We start from the raw sequence: 19,235 nt of genomic DNA, 5'->3' as shown, positions 1-19,235 counted from the left end.
TGTGCATGCGAGGTTTGTATACCGGTATGCAGTGTGTGCGCTAGTGGAACTGGTTTGGGGTTTGAATGTGGGTTGCATGCTCATGTGGAAGCACACATGCGTTTTCTGTGTAGCGTTTGCGAATGATTGTCAAGTTTGAACCATGTGTTCGGGATCTTCATTCTCCCGGCCCAGACGATGTGGTGTCGTTTACTGGGAGAAACGGGGGTGGGGCGTGGAGCAAGGCATGCATCTATCTAACCTCTATGACGCACTATAACTACCGGGAGGTACCTATTTACAAGTCACTCATGGTTTGATGCAAGGCTAGCATGTAGGACTCCCCTCTCGCAACCAAGGAAGAAGTCAAGGCATCTGGCTACAGTGTATCTATCTTGGAAAAAAAGCCTAGACACTCACTCACAACTAAACCAGGAATACTATTACAAGCTCTACAAGTCGTCAAACGTTCCATCACACAACACACGCCATCAAGCCATCAAGCCATCACGCCAAACCCAGCTTTTCCTTGGAGAAAATTCTTACAGAAAAAAGACAATAAACATTCAATCTTCTGCTCTTAAAACAACCCCACTGTGCACCTACATATTCGCCCCCCTTTTTTCTTCATCAAAGAAAAGAGTAGAAGCACATCAAACCTCACAAGCGCCCACCTACCATCTTACCATCGCCGTTAGCAACCACCATTCTACCCTGTACCAAAAGAAAGCAAAAACAACAAATCAGTAAAGCCCGGCATGGGACAAGACGAGTTAGTTATATATTGCAAGTGTGTTTATGTGCATGGGTAATCTTGAATTTTGTTCAACAGGTACGCAAGAATTCGTGCCACGTCGGGCTAACAATGGCAAGGCTGCTAAGTCAGGCTTCTGCTTTACGTCGTTGTTCCCCACCCTCCCGCCTCCTCCTCAAAGGGAGTTCCTTTCTCCGCTTCCTTTCCCAACAGTAATGACAACAACAGTATACTTGCTTCTCTCTCCACAGCATAGCCAGCGACTAATGGGGAATACCATCGTACTCGCCATAGCCGAGGGCCAGGTTCATATTCTGCAGACACTGCGTCGCAGCACCCTTGAGCAAGTTGTCAATGGTTGCGTTGACAACGACGCGCTTGCCAGAGCTGTGCACGGCAAAGCCGCCGATTTCGACGCCGTGCTTGCCAGAAATATTCTTGACGAGCGGCGACTCACCGACAATCTTGACCAGCTTCTCGCCGGCATAGCGGTCTTGGTAGAGGTTGCGGATGTCGCGCGAGGTCATGGTGCGGTTGAGGGGGATGGAGATGGTGTGCTAAGTTGGCGTCAGCTTGATAATTCGGCCATCCAGTTGGGAATGCGGCGAGGGTTACTCACAGAGATACCTTGGAACCAGACGGCGACATGGGGAATGAAAGCAACTTCAATGCCCAGTTGCCGCGAAATCTCCTTCTCATGGATGTGATCCACTAGACTGTATGGAATCAGGTTGTCTGTGAGGTTCTTGACGTCGTTCTTCGGGCTCGGCTTGGTTCCAGCACCTGAGTAACCGGACACACCGAAGACAGTGGGCTGGCCACCAATGAAGTCTAGGAGAGGTGCAATTCCAAGCTGAGCAGCTGTGGCATAGCAGCCTGGGTTTGCTATCCGTGAAGTCTTGGCAAGCTTTCGGCGATCGACCGTCTCCGGCAGGCCATAGGTCCAACTGTCGTCGAATCGGTAATCAGCGCTCAAGTCCACGATAACGGCGTCTGGTTTGGCTGATTCGTTGATGGCATCGACAAAGGGCTTGCAGACACCATTAGGAAGGGCCATGACCCAGCAGTCGACTTCACCCTTATCTGCCATTCGCTTGACATCTTCGGGCGAGAGATTCTCGTAGGTAATGTTGCGCTTCGTGTAACCCTCGAGCTTCTTGCCGTTCAGCTCGCGTGAGGACACGTGCCGAAGATCCATGTTGGGGTGCTTATTTAGAAGTTCAATTAGAGCCTGCCCAGTGTATCCTCGAGCGCCAATCAAGGCGATCTTGGAAGGCCAGTCCTTGCTCTTGAACTTGACTCCATAGGGAGGGTTGGGGTTTGTGGTGTCGGACGACCGCGATGCCGTGGTTGCGAAACCACGAGATGATGTTGTGAGGCGTTGGCTCGTCCTATCCATAGTGTTAACAGGTTTTGCCAACCATCAGATAGTTGTAAGATTACATACCTTGCAGTTGGTCGGGCAGAAGAACCAAATGTGCGGGCGCCAGCCACGGTGGAATAACTGCGTGCTTGTTGGCCCTGCTTCAAGCTAGCAACAAAGTCTGCTGCTCTCCGGAACTGGGACTCGAGACTGTCCTTGAGAATACTGCGGCCTTCCTTTTGGTATTTCTCCAAAATGGCAAATATCTCCGAAGATTCCGCTGATCCCCACCAGCAAAAGATTTCTTTTTCACGGCGAAGGAAACCATCCGTCCTTTCCAAGTGGAACTTGACGTGGCTGGGCTCTTGGCTGTCTACAATCCAGTACATTTTGGGGTACTTTTGCTTCATGCGCTTGAAGACCAAGTCGCTCACATTGGTCAGGAATCCGTCCTTGGTCATGGTAAGGGTGGAGAGCTGCGCGAACTCGCCCTCGGCCGCTGGTGGATAGACAATGGCTACAACGCTCTTGGCGTCATCGTAGAAGGCTTCAAATGGCCGATTCTTGAGGTTCTGGACATATTTGGAGACCGCTTCAGCCGAGTCAGCGCCACGTTCTTTCGCAATCGCTTCTTGGATGGCCTTGGTGTCGAGTTCCTCGAATTTGCTGACTTCCTTGACGCTTCCGCCATTTCGAATCAGGGTACCACGCCCGGTGTGCGTAAAGAGCTCCTTTCCAAGGTCCTGGGGATGCGTGATGGCAACACTAGAGGTTCGCGGCAGTCCGTCCAAGAGTTTCTTTGCCTCGACAATCTTCAGCTTGGTGCCATAGCGGACCCAAGGCTGTTTCATGTAGTTGTCGTATTCAGCTTCCAGATTGATTTGCGAAATCAGCTTGCCCGTTTCCGAGTTGAACAGCCCCCCCTTCTCGGACAAGTAAATGACCTTCAAGGGCTGGAATTCGCGCGCCAGTGCTGCAGCGACCACGTCGGCGTTGACGTTGAGGATCTGGCCGTCCTCAGTCTCAGCCATGGAGCAGAGAATGGGCAGTTCCTTGTTCTCGAGCGCGTCCATGATGGCCCTTGTGTTGATCTTTGTGATTTTGCCCACGTACTTCCACTTGTCCTTGTCCAGATAGTCGGCCTGAAGCGCGCCGGCGGTGATGGGCCGCGAAGGGACGCCCCAGTTTCTCTTGAGCGTCATGACGAGGTCCATGTTGGCTTCGAGAAACAGCTTGCGAGCAATGCCGAGCGTCTTCTTGTCTGTGACGCGTATGCCATCGATGAAGTCAGGCTCCACGCCCGAGTCGAGGAGGGTCTGGTTCATCTGGGGCCCCGCGCCGTGGACGATGATGGGGTACAGGCCAATGGCGTGCAACTGCTGCAGGGCAAAGCATAGCTCCTCGAGGTGCTCTGTCAGGATGGCCCCTCCCACCTTGACGACGGCGAACTGGTGTGGTGAGACGGAACGGAACTGGCCAAGGTACTGGTCGACCTCGCGCCGTGAGCTGGCGCTGGCCAACAGGTTCAGGAAGGCGGCGTATATGGACGACTTGGTGCCATCGCTCGACGTCGCGTACTGACGGCCTGGGGTCGAGCTAGCGACGAGGGCTCGTGGGAGGGCTGGGAGGGCGCGGGAGGCTCCAGAGGCTCCAGAGGCGGCGAGGATTTGGCGGGACGATCGTGCTGCCACGCGAACACCAGCCCGTACGACGCCCTGCATTGCGGCGACACGTTTCAGAAGGGGGCTCGAGGAGCTGCAGACGTTTGGGCGGAGCAATTGGCGTGCGGGTGACGATATGCCTGCCTAGGTACCTCTATAGTGGGTATTTAAAAAAAGAAGTCGGGCGCGCAATAGGTAACGGGTACCGGTATGACGCTGGGCTAACTCGACAATTTTCGCTCGCCGATAACGGTTTCCCCCAGCCAGTTTGACCCCCCCAAGACCCTCCAAGGTTCATGCGGGACCGCGAGCTTGAGCCCTTTGAGCCCACTCCTTACCGCATTATTGGCCGGGGAAGATGTCTCTCCAGAAGAGGGAGAGGGAGAGGAAAAAAAAATTCTACCGTGATAAGCTGCGGGTCCCCAACGTGAACTAGACTGTGTGTGCTCTTTGGTTGGACTGTAGAGTACCGGCGGACAGCTGAGTGACGTTGTTGTGTGCCACCAACACCTACCTAACATGGGACAGCAAGTTACCAACTACTACATATATGTGTACACCTAGGTAGATAGGGATATCAGAAACATCATTCTCACACATTCACACTCCCACAATGTACATGCTTGATACGATGCATGCATACTGCCGGCTGCTGTGGACACGAGCCATGTTGAAATCATGGTAGCCAGTCTCTCAACCAGATGGCCCATCACTAACCATCGTCGTGGCCCGATTTATCCAAGAGGCTGCGGACACTGCCCTGTGTATTACCGCCGAAAGCATCGCTATCTGCACAAGGCCCGACTTGTACGCGCTGCAACGGAGTCCCTTCTAACCACCGAGACTGGCTACCAGGACACAGCATCACAAGCCAACAAACATGTCTGTATCATCACGCATGGTTCGCCATGCTAAAAACAGTTAACATCATCATCATCATCATCATCATCATCATCAACACACTGCTGAATTGAGGATCGAGACTATCAACAAGAACGCACTGCCTCCGCAAGCAGCAGCCATCACACTACAAAAAACTCCATTTGATCGTCTATCGGTCGTGCTTGAGACTAGGCTCTCAAGGTAGTGTAGCGAAGAGGTGGCGGTTCCGTAAGAGGGGTACAGGACTGCTGCCATAGGCCGATCATAAGGATGCAGAGAAAACAAAACAAAACAAAAAGAGAATCCGGTCCATTGCTTTCCTGTCCGCCGTGGACTGAGATCCTGAACAGCGCAGTTCATCAGATACAGCGTAATTCGTAGCCACCTTACCATGCCGCATATGGCTATGCAACTCCATCCCCTGCAATTATTAATGTGCTATGTTTCGTGGTATCAGACGGGTAGGGATTTATTTGTTCTTCGTAGCCACCACTGCAACACGTCAGCGACTCAAACTCTGTGATTCCAGCAAGCGGTCCAACGCACCCGAAGGGACAATGATGACAATCAGCAGAATGATGATGCCAACAATCAGACACATGCGCATCTTCATGTCCTTCCACCACATCTGCTTGCGCACACGGTTGGCGCCTCTTCGGAAGCCTTGGGCAGACACGGCAAGGTTGTCAGTCTTGTCTTGCAGCGAGTCCAGGCGTGCTCCTCGCTCTGAGACCTTGTTGATGTTGTCGCGCATGATGCCCACGGTGCTGTCGATTTCCTGCCAAGCAAGTCAGTCTATGAGGTCATGCCAGGTTGCGTCGCAGCGTTCGTAGGAAGCTCGAGGTCGCTGCAGACTTTGGTGGCTGCCTGTTGGCCACGACGTTGCTGCGATTGTGCGCCAACAGGAAAAAAAACGCAAAGGCTGCGAGATCTGGGTACTGCGCTAGAAGAGGATGGGACGTACCGCTTGGAGAGCTGCAGTGCGGTGGTTGCCATTCTGGCCCTGGGCGCCCTGCTGTCCACCGGCGCCGCCCGACGGGATGTACGGGTCGTAGGGGGGCTCCTCGCGAGAAGACATGTTTGGCGGGGACTGCGTAGGTTCGAGGTGGAGGGAATAGAGGCGACAGCGGCGGGGTTCGGAGAAGATATGTGGTTGTTATTGTTGTTGTGTGGAGCGAAGAGGGTGGGTGTGGGTTGTGGGTGTTGTGTGGGTGACGGAGGTGGTGTTGGTCGCGAGGTCCGCTCAGCCCGGATGGCGAACGAGCGTCGAATGTGTCAGCTTCGTTTGAGCTGCCCAAGGGCGCCGCGGCTGTCTGCGTGAAACCTGGTGCAACAACCGCACAAAGACTTCTCGCTGTGGATGTGTAAAAAATGGTTTTCTTTTCTTTCTCTTTTTGCCGTGTTTTGATAAGAGACAATGGATTCGACGATTTAACAATTCAAAATAGTTCAGTATATATGACTGTGACGGCATACTCTACCATGATTCCAGCACTCTATTCTTCTAGCTCACGTGACAACGTTGTCTTTCCTTCCATGCAAGTGCCCAAGCAACGCCAGGTGCCTGCGCCACGACACGTGACCGACTCCGCCCCTTCCACTCACCTAAGCGTACGAGCGTTCCAAGGGTTACCCAGTTTGTACTATCTTGTTCTTTTACTACCTATCTATGAAGTTACCATTGCCACGGATGTCGCAGGGGGGGGGGGGGAGAGGGGGGGGAGAGAGAGGGGGTGAGAATCTGGGCAGCTGGCGTGGCAACACAACCTGAACAAAGCCGCCGAAAATCGAGATTAGCACGGTTGGCGCTCGACACACAACCAGAAAGTCTCGTAATTCGTAATCGCCCAGGCCTAGGTTTGCATGGCAAAGTGGTCTCTTGCGCGACGTGCCTGGCACATACTATGTAGCTACCGTGTGGGAGTGGCAGTCCATGGCCCCTGAGACGTAACATGCACCACATCTCGAGACTTCGCGAAGAGAAGAAACTGGACAGGGTCACCCGGGATACAGATTCACGACCTTGTGCCTGGCTTAGTCGCTACAGTCGAGGCTTTATGCAACACGCACCCAATACCCCGTTTGCAGCGGGCCCTAACATCCCGCCAAGAGGCACACTAGAGCCTACTGTCTTGACGACCTGGGGATCTGCTGCCCATTGGCTTCCGCCGAACTCCTGAAGTGCCCCAGGATCCCACCCAGCATCACAGCATCACCACCCTTTCTCTCTGACCTCCGTTATACAGCCCCCCCCCCTCCCCCCCCCCCTTCTGACAGCCCTCCCAACACGCTCGCTGATCCGGATCGCTGCCTGCTAGGTACTCACTCCTCTCGCCTCTCGCACGTTCTTCCTATATCGACCGCCTCCGTCCAGCCCTTCCCAACCCCGGATTGCGTCACTCGTTCAAAGTCAAAGCCCACCTCGCTCGATTTAGGGATTTTCCTCTCAAGTCGGAAGCGCAAACAAGGGTCGTTGGAGACAAATACTTCCATCAAATCTCCAGCATCCTTCTAGAGTCACTCGCGCTCCACACAACCAAAGCCCCTTTGAGCCTGGTGCCAAATACCCATTGCGCCCTCCTCTCCCGAGCAAGTGCGTGCATGCTGGTAACATCATATACATCATGAAGCTCACATCGGCTCTTGGGGTCGTTGCTGCCTCAAGTGTCTTGCTCTCTGGAACGGTTGCCATCGACTTGGACCCAACATCTCCAGGTCAGCGTCCCTGATATTGCTGTTTCGACAAGCATGCTGACACGACTAGATTCAATCAAGAGTGCTGCCAAAGCGCTTGCAGCCAACTTGCGATCCTACTATACCGGTGATAGGCCAGGGGATGTACCTGGTAATTTGCCAGATCCATACTTCTGGTGGGAAGCTGGTGCCATGTTCAATGCCTTCATTGATTATTGGTACTACACGGGAGATGACCAGTACAATGAAATAACATCTCAGGCCATGCAGCATCAAATCGGAGACTTCAATGCTTTTATGCCCCCAAATCAGACAAAGACACTCGGAAACGATGACCAGGCTTTCTGGGGAATGGCTGCCATGTCTGCTACCGAGAACAAGCTACCAGATCTTCCAGACGGACAACCATCCTGGCTCGCCCTTGCCCAAGCTGTCTTCAACACACAGAAAGATCGTTGGGACACTGAGACCTGTGGTGGAGGGTTGAAGTGGCAAATCTTCCCCTTCAACAACGGTTACAACTACAAGAACACCATTTCCAACGGTTGCTTTTTCAACATTGCCTCGCGTCTTTACAAGTATCTCGGAAACGAAACCTACGCAGAGTGGGCTGAGAAGGCTTGGGAGTGGGAACTGTCCGTCGGACTCATGAGCCCCGATTTCCATTTCTTTGATGGAACAGACGACAAACTGAACTGCACCACTCTGAACCGCATCCAATGGACTTATAATGCCGGCGTGCACATGTCCGGTGCTGCAGCCATGTGGAATGTGGTAAGTAAAGGCATATAGTAGTGGCAGTCACAGCATGTGCTAACAAGTAGAAGACCCAGAACGATTTGTGGCGCACAAGAACCAAGGGTCTGATTGATGGCGTCAGCGTCTTCTTCAAGGACAATGTCATGACCGAGGTGGCGTGTGAAAATAACGGCAAGTGTGATGTTGATCAGCGTTCCTTCAAGGCCTATCTCTCCCGTTGGATGGGATACACTGCCATTGTTGCGCCCTGGACCGCGGAATTCATCGATCCTCTTCTAAGGGCTTCGGCTCAGGCTGCTGCCAAGCAATGCACTGGAGGCCCTGACGGGACCTCGTGCGGACTGCGATGGATCGACAACGGTCGCAACGACGGCAGTTTCGGTGTCGGTGAGCAGATGGCTGCTCTAGAGATTGTTCAGTCTCTGTTGCACTCGACAGTAGGCGGTCCGGCAACAGCACAAGCTGGAGGTATATCTGTCAGTAATCCTACTGCTGGCAGCGATGCTCCAAAGGCACCACCTACTAGCGCCAACCCTGTCACTACAGGCGACAAGGCTGGTGCTAGTATCCTGACCTTGTTAGTATTGGTCGGTATCCTCGTTGGTGCCTGGTGGATGGTGGCATAATGATCTCATTGTACAAAGGGACGCAATCTTATTTTATTTGGGCACACCTGCTTTCATATTGCCCTTGTTACATAACCCAACGTTCGAGTATCTACGTTTGAACTTAGGACACGGTAATTTTTACTGCACCTGTTTACTAGCTGTTTGCAATTGCACATGGGGAGCTCTGGCGTTTATATTCCCTTTCGAGTGCCAGAACTTGCCTCGTAGTTGCATGTCTGTTTATTTCTACCTAGATCTCAAATCTCAAATCAAAAGAACTCAAGTTTGCCGACATGTAGGGTTGAGAGGTATGGCCGATAAATAGAACGGTAAACATGTTGTAAATGTGACAATGATGCAGATGTGTTGGCGATTGGCTATCATCCGCAAACACAAACAGAGTCCCAGTCTCGCGCCACTGGGGCAAGATACCCAGGAGTTGGAGCGCTACCCAAAGCGGCAATCGAGACGAAGGATCAGATCTCGCTTATCTTATCATGACCCCTGCAGAAAAAAGTTGGCCAAAAATTCCACACACGCACTGCACAAAGTCTACACAGTCGGACATCAATCGAATTATGGCGGACCAAGCAACAGAAGAAGATATCCTATTAGCCAAGCGCATCATCTCTGCAGCGGAGCGTCACGATGTCCCTGCGCTGAAAATCTTATTGAAGGAGGGCTCAGCCAATGTTCAAGACCCGACCGCGACAGTCGCAACATCACCACTTCACGCTGCAATTGCTAGCTGTGGAAAGGCCGAGGAGGGAAAGGAAGTTTGTGATGATGCAGTTCAGACTGTTGAGTTGCTACTGCAGAATGGTGCCATTTGGAACGACTTGAACAAGGAAGATGAAACTCCAGGTTGCGTTGCGCTACGCCTAGGCCAAAAGAAAATCTACGACATCATGGTCGAAGCGGGTGTTCGCGCTGAGATTCTGTTTGCAAAGATGGAGGCATTGGGTCTTGGAGACAACGAGGCCGAAGAAGAAGAAGACGAGGGTGACGAAGAGATCACCGAGGAGCAACCAGCAGCCAAGAAGCAAAAAGTTTCTGAAGACGAGGCAAAACCTATCCAGGAGACCGAGAACCAGCAGGTGCTCGACGATGTGTCTTTGGACAACCATGCCTATCTGAAAAGTCAATTGCGATACAAGCCTGGTATTCTTCTGGACGAGAGTGACAACGCAGTCATGATGGACTGGGAAACGCAAATCATGCAACGCCACGCCGAGACTCTTATCCCCAAAAAGGGACTTCGAACCATGAATGTCGGTCACGGCATGGGCATCGTGGACACAGCCATTTTGACACATGAGCCGTCTGAGCACCACATTGTGGAGGCTCATCCTCAAGTCCACCAAAGACTTCGGGAGCAGGGATGGTACGATAAGCCAAACGTTCACATCCACGAAGGGCGATGGCAGGACGTGCTGCCCAAGTTGGTCGAGCAGGGCGTCGTTCTCGACGCAATTTACTATGATACCTTTGCCGAGGACTACAAGGCGCTCAAGGAGTTCTTTGCTGAGTATGTGATTCAATTGCTTGCAAAGGATGGCAGGTTTGGATGGTACAACGGTCTTGGTGCGGATAGGCAGATTTGCTACGACGTCTATACTAAGGTGAGTCTTGATGCGAGAAAAAGTGTGGGATGCAAACTGACTGCAGGTTAGGTGGCAGAGATGGACTTGTACGAGGCAGGCTTTGACACTACCTGGGAGGACATCCAGGTTCCTGCTGGCCTCCACGGAAGCAAAGAGTGGGAGGGTACCCGCAGACCGTACTGGACCATTGACATCTACCGCCTACCGATTAACACATTTGTATCCAATTAGCAAACGAGGCTACGACTGAAAGACTGAGTTGTGTTCTTGGGTCATGAGGCGTCCTAGAGTACGGGCGGGTCGGGTTGGCTGCCGAATCATCACGTGAGCTGGCGTTTACGCGACATGAATGTTCTTGCGTTGCCATGCGAGGCAACGCGCTTGCGTCGTCGTGTTCTAGGTGAGCCCCATGCCGCCTGAAGAATGACGATTTTTTTTTTACTACGGCACCAAAGATGAAATTTGCGGTGTCTGCAGCATCATGACACCATGTGGATTGCTCATTGCTTAAAGTGACGAAGGACATGATCATTGCTTAAAGTGACGAAGGACAGGATCATTAAACAAGAATCGAAGAATGGGTACAGACTTCAAACACATCATCTACAATGTACACACACTTCCAATTCATCCATCAAGTTGCAGTGTATGTAGTGTAGTAGTACCGATACCTAGCAACCCGAAATCCCATGCTTCTCGCCATGCGCATGTGAATTGGCATGGGACCGCTGCCGCACCCTCCCCCCTCCAGGCTCTAGAGTCCATACCCCAGGTGCAAGTGCATTTTGTTTTTTCCACTGGGCAGCCGCGGCAGATCGACAACAGCTTACACTGTATACAGTAAGGTGTGGGGCCGTTATCGCCTCGCTGAAAAGGTGGCAAGCGTGGTCTCAACAGTTGACAGCACCGCAGAGATTTTGTGGACTATGGCAGCTCAACAGCTGTGGGAGAATCGTGGGATTGTGGTTAGAGTAGGTAGATGGAGTCTGGAGCGGACGACTGACAAGTTGACAAGACTGCATCACTGCATCCTCCCTGGGTAGTCCTGTACCTCCCTACGTTAGTCTAGCCATTGCCATGCGGCTCAAGTGGCAGGCTCGCGAAACCGGGAAAACATCCATGGCTGGCAATTGCTCTTCCTCTAGGCCTTGATGGGCAAGGTGTTGGTTGTCTGGCTGAAGCCGCTTGCTTGCCATACCTAAACTAGCGCACGGTCGCGCCTACCTATGACCTATGACATGCACTGCGCAGGAACTCGCGATGGGGAAGAATGGCGGGAGCTGCAACCAAACGTCTTACGCTGCACTCCCCTCCTCCCCATTACTTATCTTCGACAGGCCTTCACGACTCTGTCCTCTCTTCTCCAACTCCCCATCGACACGCATCCCTCAGGCCTCTTTGTTATACACTCAACTAGGAATTCACACACATACTTCGTTCCTATCCTTCCTTCTTGGCTTGTCTGATTACTGCATTTGTTTTTTTCTTCTTTGCGCTCTATACCATCGACATTCCTCCAATTGTCCACACACAGCAAATCTCAGTCATTACTTGTCCATAGTTGCTCTCCTACATCACCTCAACACATACTCGAGCCATGGTTCTCATTGAAAACCAAGAGTACCTCTGCGAAGAGGAGAAGCGCCTCAAGCAGGACCGTGAGCGCACTGCTTACTGGAAGCGATGGGGACCCTATGTTGCTGAGAGGCAGTGGGCCACAGGTCAGATTCCACTCCAACGGCACTCTGGAGTCATGCTAATACATACACAGTTCGAGAAGATTATTCGTAGGTTGACTGATCGCTTCAGAGAGGAGACACGGCTAACAAACTTCATTCAGTGCTGATGGAGATGCCTGGAGTCGTACGTAGCACCCTCAATGGAGGCTGTGAGGAATTGCTGACATCATCGCAGACTTCACCCACGACATGGCTCGATCGCGCGCTTTTCGATGGGGAGAAGACGGTATTGCCGGTGTGTCCGACTCGCATGGCTTCCAGAATATTGCCTTTGCTTTTTGGAACGAGAAGGAGTAGGAGCCAATACCGCCCGAGCTGCTATAAGAGGTGCTGACAAACTCGTAGTGACTTCCTGAAGGAGCGACTATTTGGCTTGTCCAACCCACAGGGTAACCACGGCGAGTCGCTCAAGGAGTGCCATTTCCACTTGGACAACACACCAACTGTATGCCTCGTCGTCACAGGCCCCTTACACGGCTAACTTTCGACACAGCACTCGTACATGAAGTTTCTCTACAAACTTCCTCAGCGTCAATTTCCTTACCAAGACCTCATCGAGACCAACGCGAAACGAACAAGACTCGACAAGGAGTACAATTTGATCGATACAGGCATCTTTGACGACGACCGATACTGGGATATCTTCATTGAGACTGCAAAGGAGGCGGACGACCCTGATGAGCTTCTTTTCCGAGTCACAGCATACAATCGCGGTCCCGAGCCCGCACCTCTCCATATTGTACCTCATGTTTGGTTTCGGAATACTTGGGCCTGGGGCCGTGAGGAGGCCGAGTTGAAGCCTTCCATATCGAAGATTGGCCCAGCCACGGCACAGTCGAAACACTACAAGCTTGGAGACCGATACTTCCAGCTCTCGCCTTCGCCTGGTGCTGGCTCGAGCGGTGACGATGTCCTCCCTGAATTGCTATTTACCGACAACGACACCAATTACAAGGAACTGTGGGGTGTCAAAAACAAGACGCCGTACGTCAAGGACGGCATTCACCGCCGTATTGTCGACGACCAAAGGGACGCCGTCAATCCCAACAACACGGGTACCAAGTGCGCAGCCTGGTATGCATTTGATGAAGATGAGGGCGTTCCACCCGGCGAGTGCGCCGTGGTTCGTTTCAGGCTGTCTCGAAGAAACGACGGTTTCCTTGACGAAGAGCTTTTTGATGACATTGTTGAGCAGCGTCGGGCTGAAGCTGACGAGTTCTACCACCGCATCAGCCCCCTTCCAATGGCGGATGATCTGCGAAACATTCAGCGTCAAGCTTTCTCCGGCATGATGTGGTGTAAACAATACTACCACTTCGTCTGGGACCAGTGGGCCAACGGAGATCCTGGCATGCCTCCTCCACCCCCCGGCCGCAAGGCAATCAGGAACAAGGAATGGAAGCACATGTATCTGGATGATATTCTGTCTATGCCCGACTCCTGGGAGTATCCCTTCTTCGCAGCATGGGACAGCGCCTTTCATTGTATCACTCTCGCCATGATCGATCCCGACTTTTCAAAGAAACAACTTGATTTGTTCACGCGCGAATGGTACATGCATCCCAATGGTCAACTCCCGGCATACGAGTGGAACTTTGGTGATGTCAATCCCCCAGTCCATGCTTGGTCGCTTTTCAGAGTGTTCAAGATTGAGCGCAAAATGTACGGGCGCGAGGACTTTGATTGCCTCGAGCGTGTCTTTCAAAAACTGTTGTTGAACTTCACCTGGTGGGTGAACCGCAAGGATGCCGACGGAAAGAACATCTTTGAGGGTGGCTTCCTTGGCCTTGACAATATTGGTGTTTTCAATCGGTCTGATCCCTTGCCTACTGGAGGCGTCCTCGAGCAGGCCGACAGTACGGGCTGGATGGGTTTCTATTGCCTGAACATGCTGAACATATGTCTGGAGCTTGCCAAGCGTCGTCGCATCTACGAAGACATGGCCTCAAAGTTCTTCGAGCACTTCCTCATGATCAGCGATGCCATGCAGTACCGGAGTGAAGGCGAATCGAAACCTCTCTGGAACGAGGAAGACGGTTTCTACTACGATGCTATCTCATGGGGTGGCCCATGGAGTCATCAGATGCCTGTTAGATCGCTGGTCGGTCTCATCCCTCTGTACTCGACGCTGACTTTGGAGCCTGAAATAATCAACCGTCTTCCCGCATTCAAGAAGCGTGTCGAGTGGTTCATCAAGAACCGTAAAGAAACAGCTGAGCGCAACATTGCCTCCATCTCAAAGCGTGGCCAGGGAGACCGTCTGCTCTTGTCGCTCGTCAACGAGGATCGGCTGAAGCGAATCATGACCAAGATGCTGGATGAAGATGAGTTTTTGGCTGACCACGGTATCCGATCATTGTCGAAATATCACAAGGACCACCCATACTCCATGGACGTAAACGGTCAAAAGTACGAGGTCGCCTATCTACCTGGCGACTCAGACAGTGGTCTCTTTGGCGGCAACAGCAACTGGCGAGGTCCTATCTGGCTGGCTGTCAACTTTCTGCTCATTGAGTCTTGCCAGCGGTTCCACCTCTACTATGGCAACGACCTGAAGGTCGAATGCCCCACAAACTCGGGCGATTTTATGCATCTCGGTCACGTAGCCGAAGAGCTCCAACATCGTCTCCAGCATTTGTTTGCTCGTGGAGATGACGGTAGAAGGGCCATCAACGATGGCAATCAGATGCTGGATTTCGATCCAAATTGGAAGGATTACATGTGGTACCACGAGTTCTTTGACGGCGACACTGGACGTGGTCTAGGAGCCACCCATCAGTGTGGCTGGACAGGTCTAATTGCAAAGATGATTCATGACACTGGGTAAGTTGTTGTCCACATTGGTCTTGAAGTTTGTTGATTAACTTTGCCTAGCATGACCTGCCGCCTTCCTCAGACCCCTCGCACACCAACTGGGGCTGCAGATCACTACTTTGACGATGTTTTTGCCACGTCAGGCAAGCCAAAGAAGCCCCATCACCTCCGCCGTTCTTCAACCAGCCGTAGTATCGGCCACCGAAGCGATTGGGGCGGGTCTACCAATGGGGACGAGGACGATGTCACTAGCCCTGCCAGGCGCAAGAACTCTGTTGGTGTTGCAGACGCTGAGCAAATGGAGCAGCGAGCAGCGATGGAGGCACGCCTGAATCACTATGTCAGCGGTCAGCTGCAACGCATCAAGACGGGTATGCAAGACTACGAGCCGGATGAGTTTGAGACTACCACGGATGGCGCGTCAGACGGGAAGCCCTCGCACAGCCGCCGCAACGGTCATCGCGAGCGTCGCGACTACTTTGAGCAGGATCCTTATTTTAGCAGGTAGACGTGGGGATAGACGCGATTTGGCATGGTTGCAGCAAGCCTGCACTGATCACCTTGAAGTCAGGAGCGATTTGCGAGAGATGGAGTCATGCACCTACTGTAGATACCTAGAAATAGACCTTTGAGTAGACGGCAATCCTATGAATTCAACGTGGACATGCAGACTGCAGCGCAATTGCGTGACCATCTCAGAACACTCTATTTCCTTTCGGGTGTCACGTGTTAGCGCGGTCGCAGCTGGCAGCCCTAAGTCTCCAAGGTTGAGACGTTGGTCGCGCTTGTTGATGATGTGGTGGGGCCCAAACACCGTCTCCCGCGCTCGAATAACACAACGTCACCGACGTCCCATACACAACGGCTCGTCACTCACTCGTGCTCTGCCACAAACAACCCTTTTCGAAGTCGCTCTTTACTTTCACTTACTCGTATATCCGAGCCCTATACATAAAGTTTGTACATTCCACAACCCCCGCATCATTGCCCTGCTAACCATTGGAATGTGCTCTAGTTTCTGCGCCGGACGGCACACTTGATAAGACCCAGGGCATCGGTCACGCAGCAGCCATGTCTGGCTTCATAACCACAATGTTCGTGTCTCCCCCCTCCAGTTTTTCCCCCTCGTTCCCCGCGAAGCCAAAGCCACTCCACCCCGTCTTCACTTTTGCCCAGAGCCAGAGCTGCATGAACCTGCGAATCGACATGGAACTCCTGGACTGTCAAGAGAGGGGCATGGCAGGAGATTTGGGGTCCACGGTGCCTGGATCTGGATTGGAGCTTGCCAAACCCAAGGAGACGTATCAGAGTCCGCTGCAGAAGATTGGACAGGCGCTCAGGTTGCCGCAGTTGGCGCTGGATACGTCGGCTGTCGCGCTGCCTCCGACGGCACTGTTGGAGGCGGACATGTCGTCTACTTCGAGTAGTCCAACACGTCAGCCGCCAAACTACTCCTACAAGCTCCTTCCCGGCGGCATATCGTCTCCCACACTCTTCCAGACGGAGAATCATGCGGCTCTGGGTCCCACAGAAGACGACCGCTGCTCGGTAGACACGGGCAGCATCATCAGCCCGGAAACTAGGGCGGCAGCTCTAGCACAACGCAACAAAGGCTATTTCTCGGGCCCAGGCTTACTCTCTTCTCTTTTTAGTAACCCACGAACGCGTGCGCCGTTCAAGCCGCAGAAAGCGAATCGAGGCACGAGTAGTTGGCAGCTCAAGCAGTATGCAGAGGCGACACTGGGTAGCGGGAGCTTGAGGAAGGCGGTCAAACTGCCCGAGGGCGAAGACAAGGATGAGTGGTTGGCTGTCAATGGTAGGGTTAAAATATGGCGTTCATTGGAAACATGCTGATATGTGGTGATTAGTCGTCGACTTTTACAACCAAATCAACCTCCTCTACGGCTCCATTACCGAGTTCTGCTCACCACAGAGCTGTCCAGAGATGAAAGCAACAGACGAGTAGGTCACGATTCCATGCTTGATACATCCCCGACTCACACCCATTCTAGATTCGAATACCTCTGGCAAGACTCGGAAGCGTTCAAGAAACCAACCAAGATGCCGGCGCCAGAATACATTGAACACCTCATGGCATGGGTGCAGGCCAATGTCGACAACGAGTCCATGTTTCCCTCGCGCATCGGCGTTCCCTTTCCCAAGACGTTTGCCGCCCTCATTCGCAACATGTTCAAGCGCCTGTACCGCGTCTACGCCCATATTTACTGCCACCACTACCCCGTCATCATCGAGTTGGGCCTCGAGCCTCACCTGAATACGAGTTTCAAACACTATGTCTTGTTCATTGATGAGCATGGTTTGGCGAATGGCAGCAAGGACTTTTGGGGGCCGTTGGGCGATTTGGTGGAGAGCATGTTGAGGAGTGATTAGATTGGCCGTGGTGGTGGGCTGGGGTGTTTACTTTTCTTTTCTTTGGGTGGGGAGGGCTATTGGACATGTTGATATCGGGGCGTTGAGCGCGGAAAAATTCTGGCGTTTGGCAGTAAGCATATCTAGGGATGGGGCTGGGGAGGTGGTGGGCAAAGGTGGTGGGGATAGGGCGCTCATGTTGACATTTCGGATAGAGGATGATGTATGAGTAAGGGGAGTGAGTAGGTGGGTGGGTGAATTAGGATGATGAGGATGATGGTGGTGGTTGAGTGGGCTTGCGAAATGCAGATTATCAGGTCTGAATGGAATGTGTTGTTTTGGTGGATGGAATATGATATAACATGATGATGTGATGTGGCGGTAGTGCCGTGGGAGAGGGTTTCGGGTGGAGTGGTGTAGGTCATGGGTGTGGTATGGATAGTACGCATGGTACATTATAACTAACAGGCATCAGCAGAATGTAGAATGTGGATAATCAGCATCATCTCCCCCTCCCTTCCTCCTCCCAACTACGTACCAAACTGGCCGTTCGTTGGGTCTTGTTGCTGCTTCACTGCTGAATAGAATAGCGCACTTCCGTTTCTTTGTACGGGGGGCATGGCGGCTGGGAGATGGGTTGATGAAATTTAATTATATTACGATTATTTATTTCCCTGACTCTACCTAGATTCCTCAATATAGACTTTTGCAGCAGAGAAGTGCACATGTGCATGTATAAATGTATTGTATATAGGACACAAAAAGTACACAGAAAGCTGCCAAAAAAATTGCAAAAAAAAGAAACTAAGCCCGATGCGGGGGTCTGGGAAACTGTTAGAAGCGTGATTCGAACCGTGGTACCAGAGGGATTACTAACCGAACCCGCAACCTTGAGATTTTGGATGGATCAATCGTTCTAGGGGAACGCCGACTCATAAGAGTCTCACGCTCTACCGATTGAGCTAACCAGGCTGATTGTTGTCTTGATGGAGGATTGGGAGAAAACTTGGTATATGTAGTTGGGTGTTTGGCGTGCGGATTGTGGTATGGGGGAATGTTATTTTACATTAACGCTAGTGGAGTGGAAATTTTTGTTGGGGATCGGCTGGGAGGTAACTAGGGCTGTTGCCGAGCACTTGCTTTTTGGGGCGAGAAGGGTGGGTTTGGTAATATACTAGGTTTGAATACAGATGCGAACAGTTCTTGAACTCTTGGTAGGAGTGCAGAATTTTTCTTTCTTTTGCGTTGGGAAATCTAGTCTACGCACATGTGCGAATGGTTGTAGAGCGCTGTGTTAGACTTGGATTTCTCGGTTTTTACTAAATGTTGTTTTTCTAATACAGGGCATGAGTTTTAGTCTGAGTGTGAGGTATCAAACATCAAGTACTCGACCATTGTAACTGGCGTGTTTCACTACAAACCTACTATAACCTCTGAATTCATATGATCATCATACCTATCTAACGATCCACTACGTCACCATTTTGAGTGTGTAAGCCTGACGACTTACAGCACCACGCATCTTACTCACATCTTATTCAACCCCAAGATGCTAGCATCCAGCCTAAACTCTCCCCCCTAGCTCCAAGTGCAGTCAGACAACGACATTTGCCTGCACCCTCTTTAAATCCACACATGCGTGGTTATTACCACGACGAGCCACACACACCTGCTGGACATGCCGACATGCAACAGCGGCGCTAATCCAACCTCCTCTCCACCCCCCACCATGCAGCCCCTCCACCAGCCCATGCCCCCAAGTCAAGTGACTGCCACGCAATGCGCCAGGAAACGCAATGTGAGGCATCCAACACCGTGGATTTTTTTGCTTCCCAGCATGCATGCAGCAAAACCAGTGAACCCTGGTGATTTGAAGGGCAGTGGATGCGGTCGTTTACATGTGCATACGTAAGCTGGCCTAGCTATGCTGGCTTATCTATGCTTCGTCACCTTGACTTGATAAGTTTTCCGGCTACGCCACAGAGACCCCTGATGTTCGGTGTATGCA

General features: G+C 52.1%; 6 protein-coding genes across 6 annotated transcripts; 4 read left to right on the top strand and 2 right to left on the bottom strand.

The window, feature by feature from the left end:
* Positions 1-889: 889 nt before the first annotated feature.
* IAQ61_009065 (uncharacterized protein) lies at positions 890-4,202 on the bottom strand. Its single transcript, XM_066098239.1, has 3 exons — positions 2,181-4,202; positions 1,353-2,124; positions 890-1,290 (listed from the first exon to the last, which is right to left on the bottom strand). Exons 1-3 carry the CDS (start codon positions 3,815-3,817, stop codon positions 997-999), a joined length of 2,703 nt encoding a protein of 900 aa, XP_065951878.1. The 5' UTR covers positions 3,818-4,202; the 3' UTR covers positions 890-996.
* A 503-nt stretch (positions 4,203-4,705) lies between these two features.
* On the bottom strand, positions 4,706-6,085 carry SYB1 (SNAP receptor, synaptobrevin). The gene is made up of 3 exons (XM_003836689.2): positions 5,604-6,085; positions 5,186-5,417; positions 4,706-5,131 (listed from the first exon to the last, which is right to left on the bottom strand). Exons 1-3 carry the CDS (start codon positions 5,715-5,717, stop codon positions 5,109-5,111), a joined length of 369 nt encoding a protein of 122 aa, XP_003836737.1. The 5' UTR covers positions 5,718-6,085; the 3' UTR covers positions 4,706-5,108.
* Positions 6,086-6,348: 263 nt separating this feature from the next.
* IAQ61_009063 (uncharacterized protein) lies at positions 6,349-9,054 on the top strand. Its single transcript, XM_066098238.1, has 3 exons — positions 6,349-7,354; positions 7,404-8,107; positions 8,158-9,054. The coding sequence occupies exons 1-3, from the start codon at positions 7,264-7,266 to the stop codon at positions 8,716-8,718; spliced, it is 1,356 nt and encodes a 451-aa protein (XP_065951877.1). The 5' UTR covers positions 6,349-7,263; the 3' UTR covers positions 8,719-9,054.
* A 192-nt stretch (positions 9,055-9,246) lies between these two features.
* Positions 9,247-10,535, top strand: IAQ61_009062 (uncharacterized protein; the record flags this gene model as incomplete). Its single annotated transcript, XM_003836686.2, has 2 exons — positions 9,247-10,322; positions 10,374-10,535. Exons 1-2 carry the CDS (start codon positions 9,279-9,281, stop codon positions 10,533-10,535), a joined length of 1,206 nt encoding a protein of 401 aa, XP_003836734.2. The 5' UTR covers positions 9,247-9,278.
* A 1,366-nt stretch (positions 10,536-11,901) lies between these two features.
* On the top strand, positions 11,902-15,544 carry IAQ61_009061 (uncharacterized protein; the record flags this gene model as incomplete). The annotated part of the gene is made up of 7 exons (XM_003836684.2): positions 11,902-12,025; positions 12,076-12,091; positions 12,145-12,167; positions 12,219-12,336; positions 12,389-12,488; positions 12,537-14,866; positions 14,918-15,544. 7 exons carry the CDS (start codon positions 11,902-11,904, stop codon positions 15,363-15,365), a joined length of 3,159 nt encoding a protein of 1,052 aa, XP_003836732.2. The 3' UTR covers positions 15,366-15,544.
* Positions 15,545-15,928: 384 nt separating this feature from the next.
* On the top strand, positions 15,929-17,364 carry IAQ61_009060 (uncharacterized protein; the record flags this gene model as incomplete). The annotated part of the gene is made up of 3 exons (XM_003836682.2): positions 15,929-16,673; positions 16,726-16,819; positions 16,870-17,364. 3 exons carry the CDS (start codon positions 15,929-15,931, stop codon positions 17,246-17,248), a joined length of 1,218 nt encoding a protein of 405 aa, XP_003836730.2. The 3' UTR covers positions 17,249-17,364.
* Positions 17,365-19,235: the final 1,871 nt, after the last annotated feature.

This window comes from Plenodomus lingam, assembly GCF_022343315.1.
Source record: "Plenodomus lingam strain CAN1 chromosome Unknown contig_5, whole genome shotgun sequence".
Classification (NCBI taxonomy): Eukaryota; Fungi; Ascomycota; class Dothideomycetes; order Pleosporales; family Leptosphaeriaceae; genus Plenodomus; species Plenodomus lingam.
The sequence above is the reverse complement of the archived record's forward strand: the minus strand, read 5'-3'. Positions and strand labels throughout refer to the sequence as shown.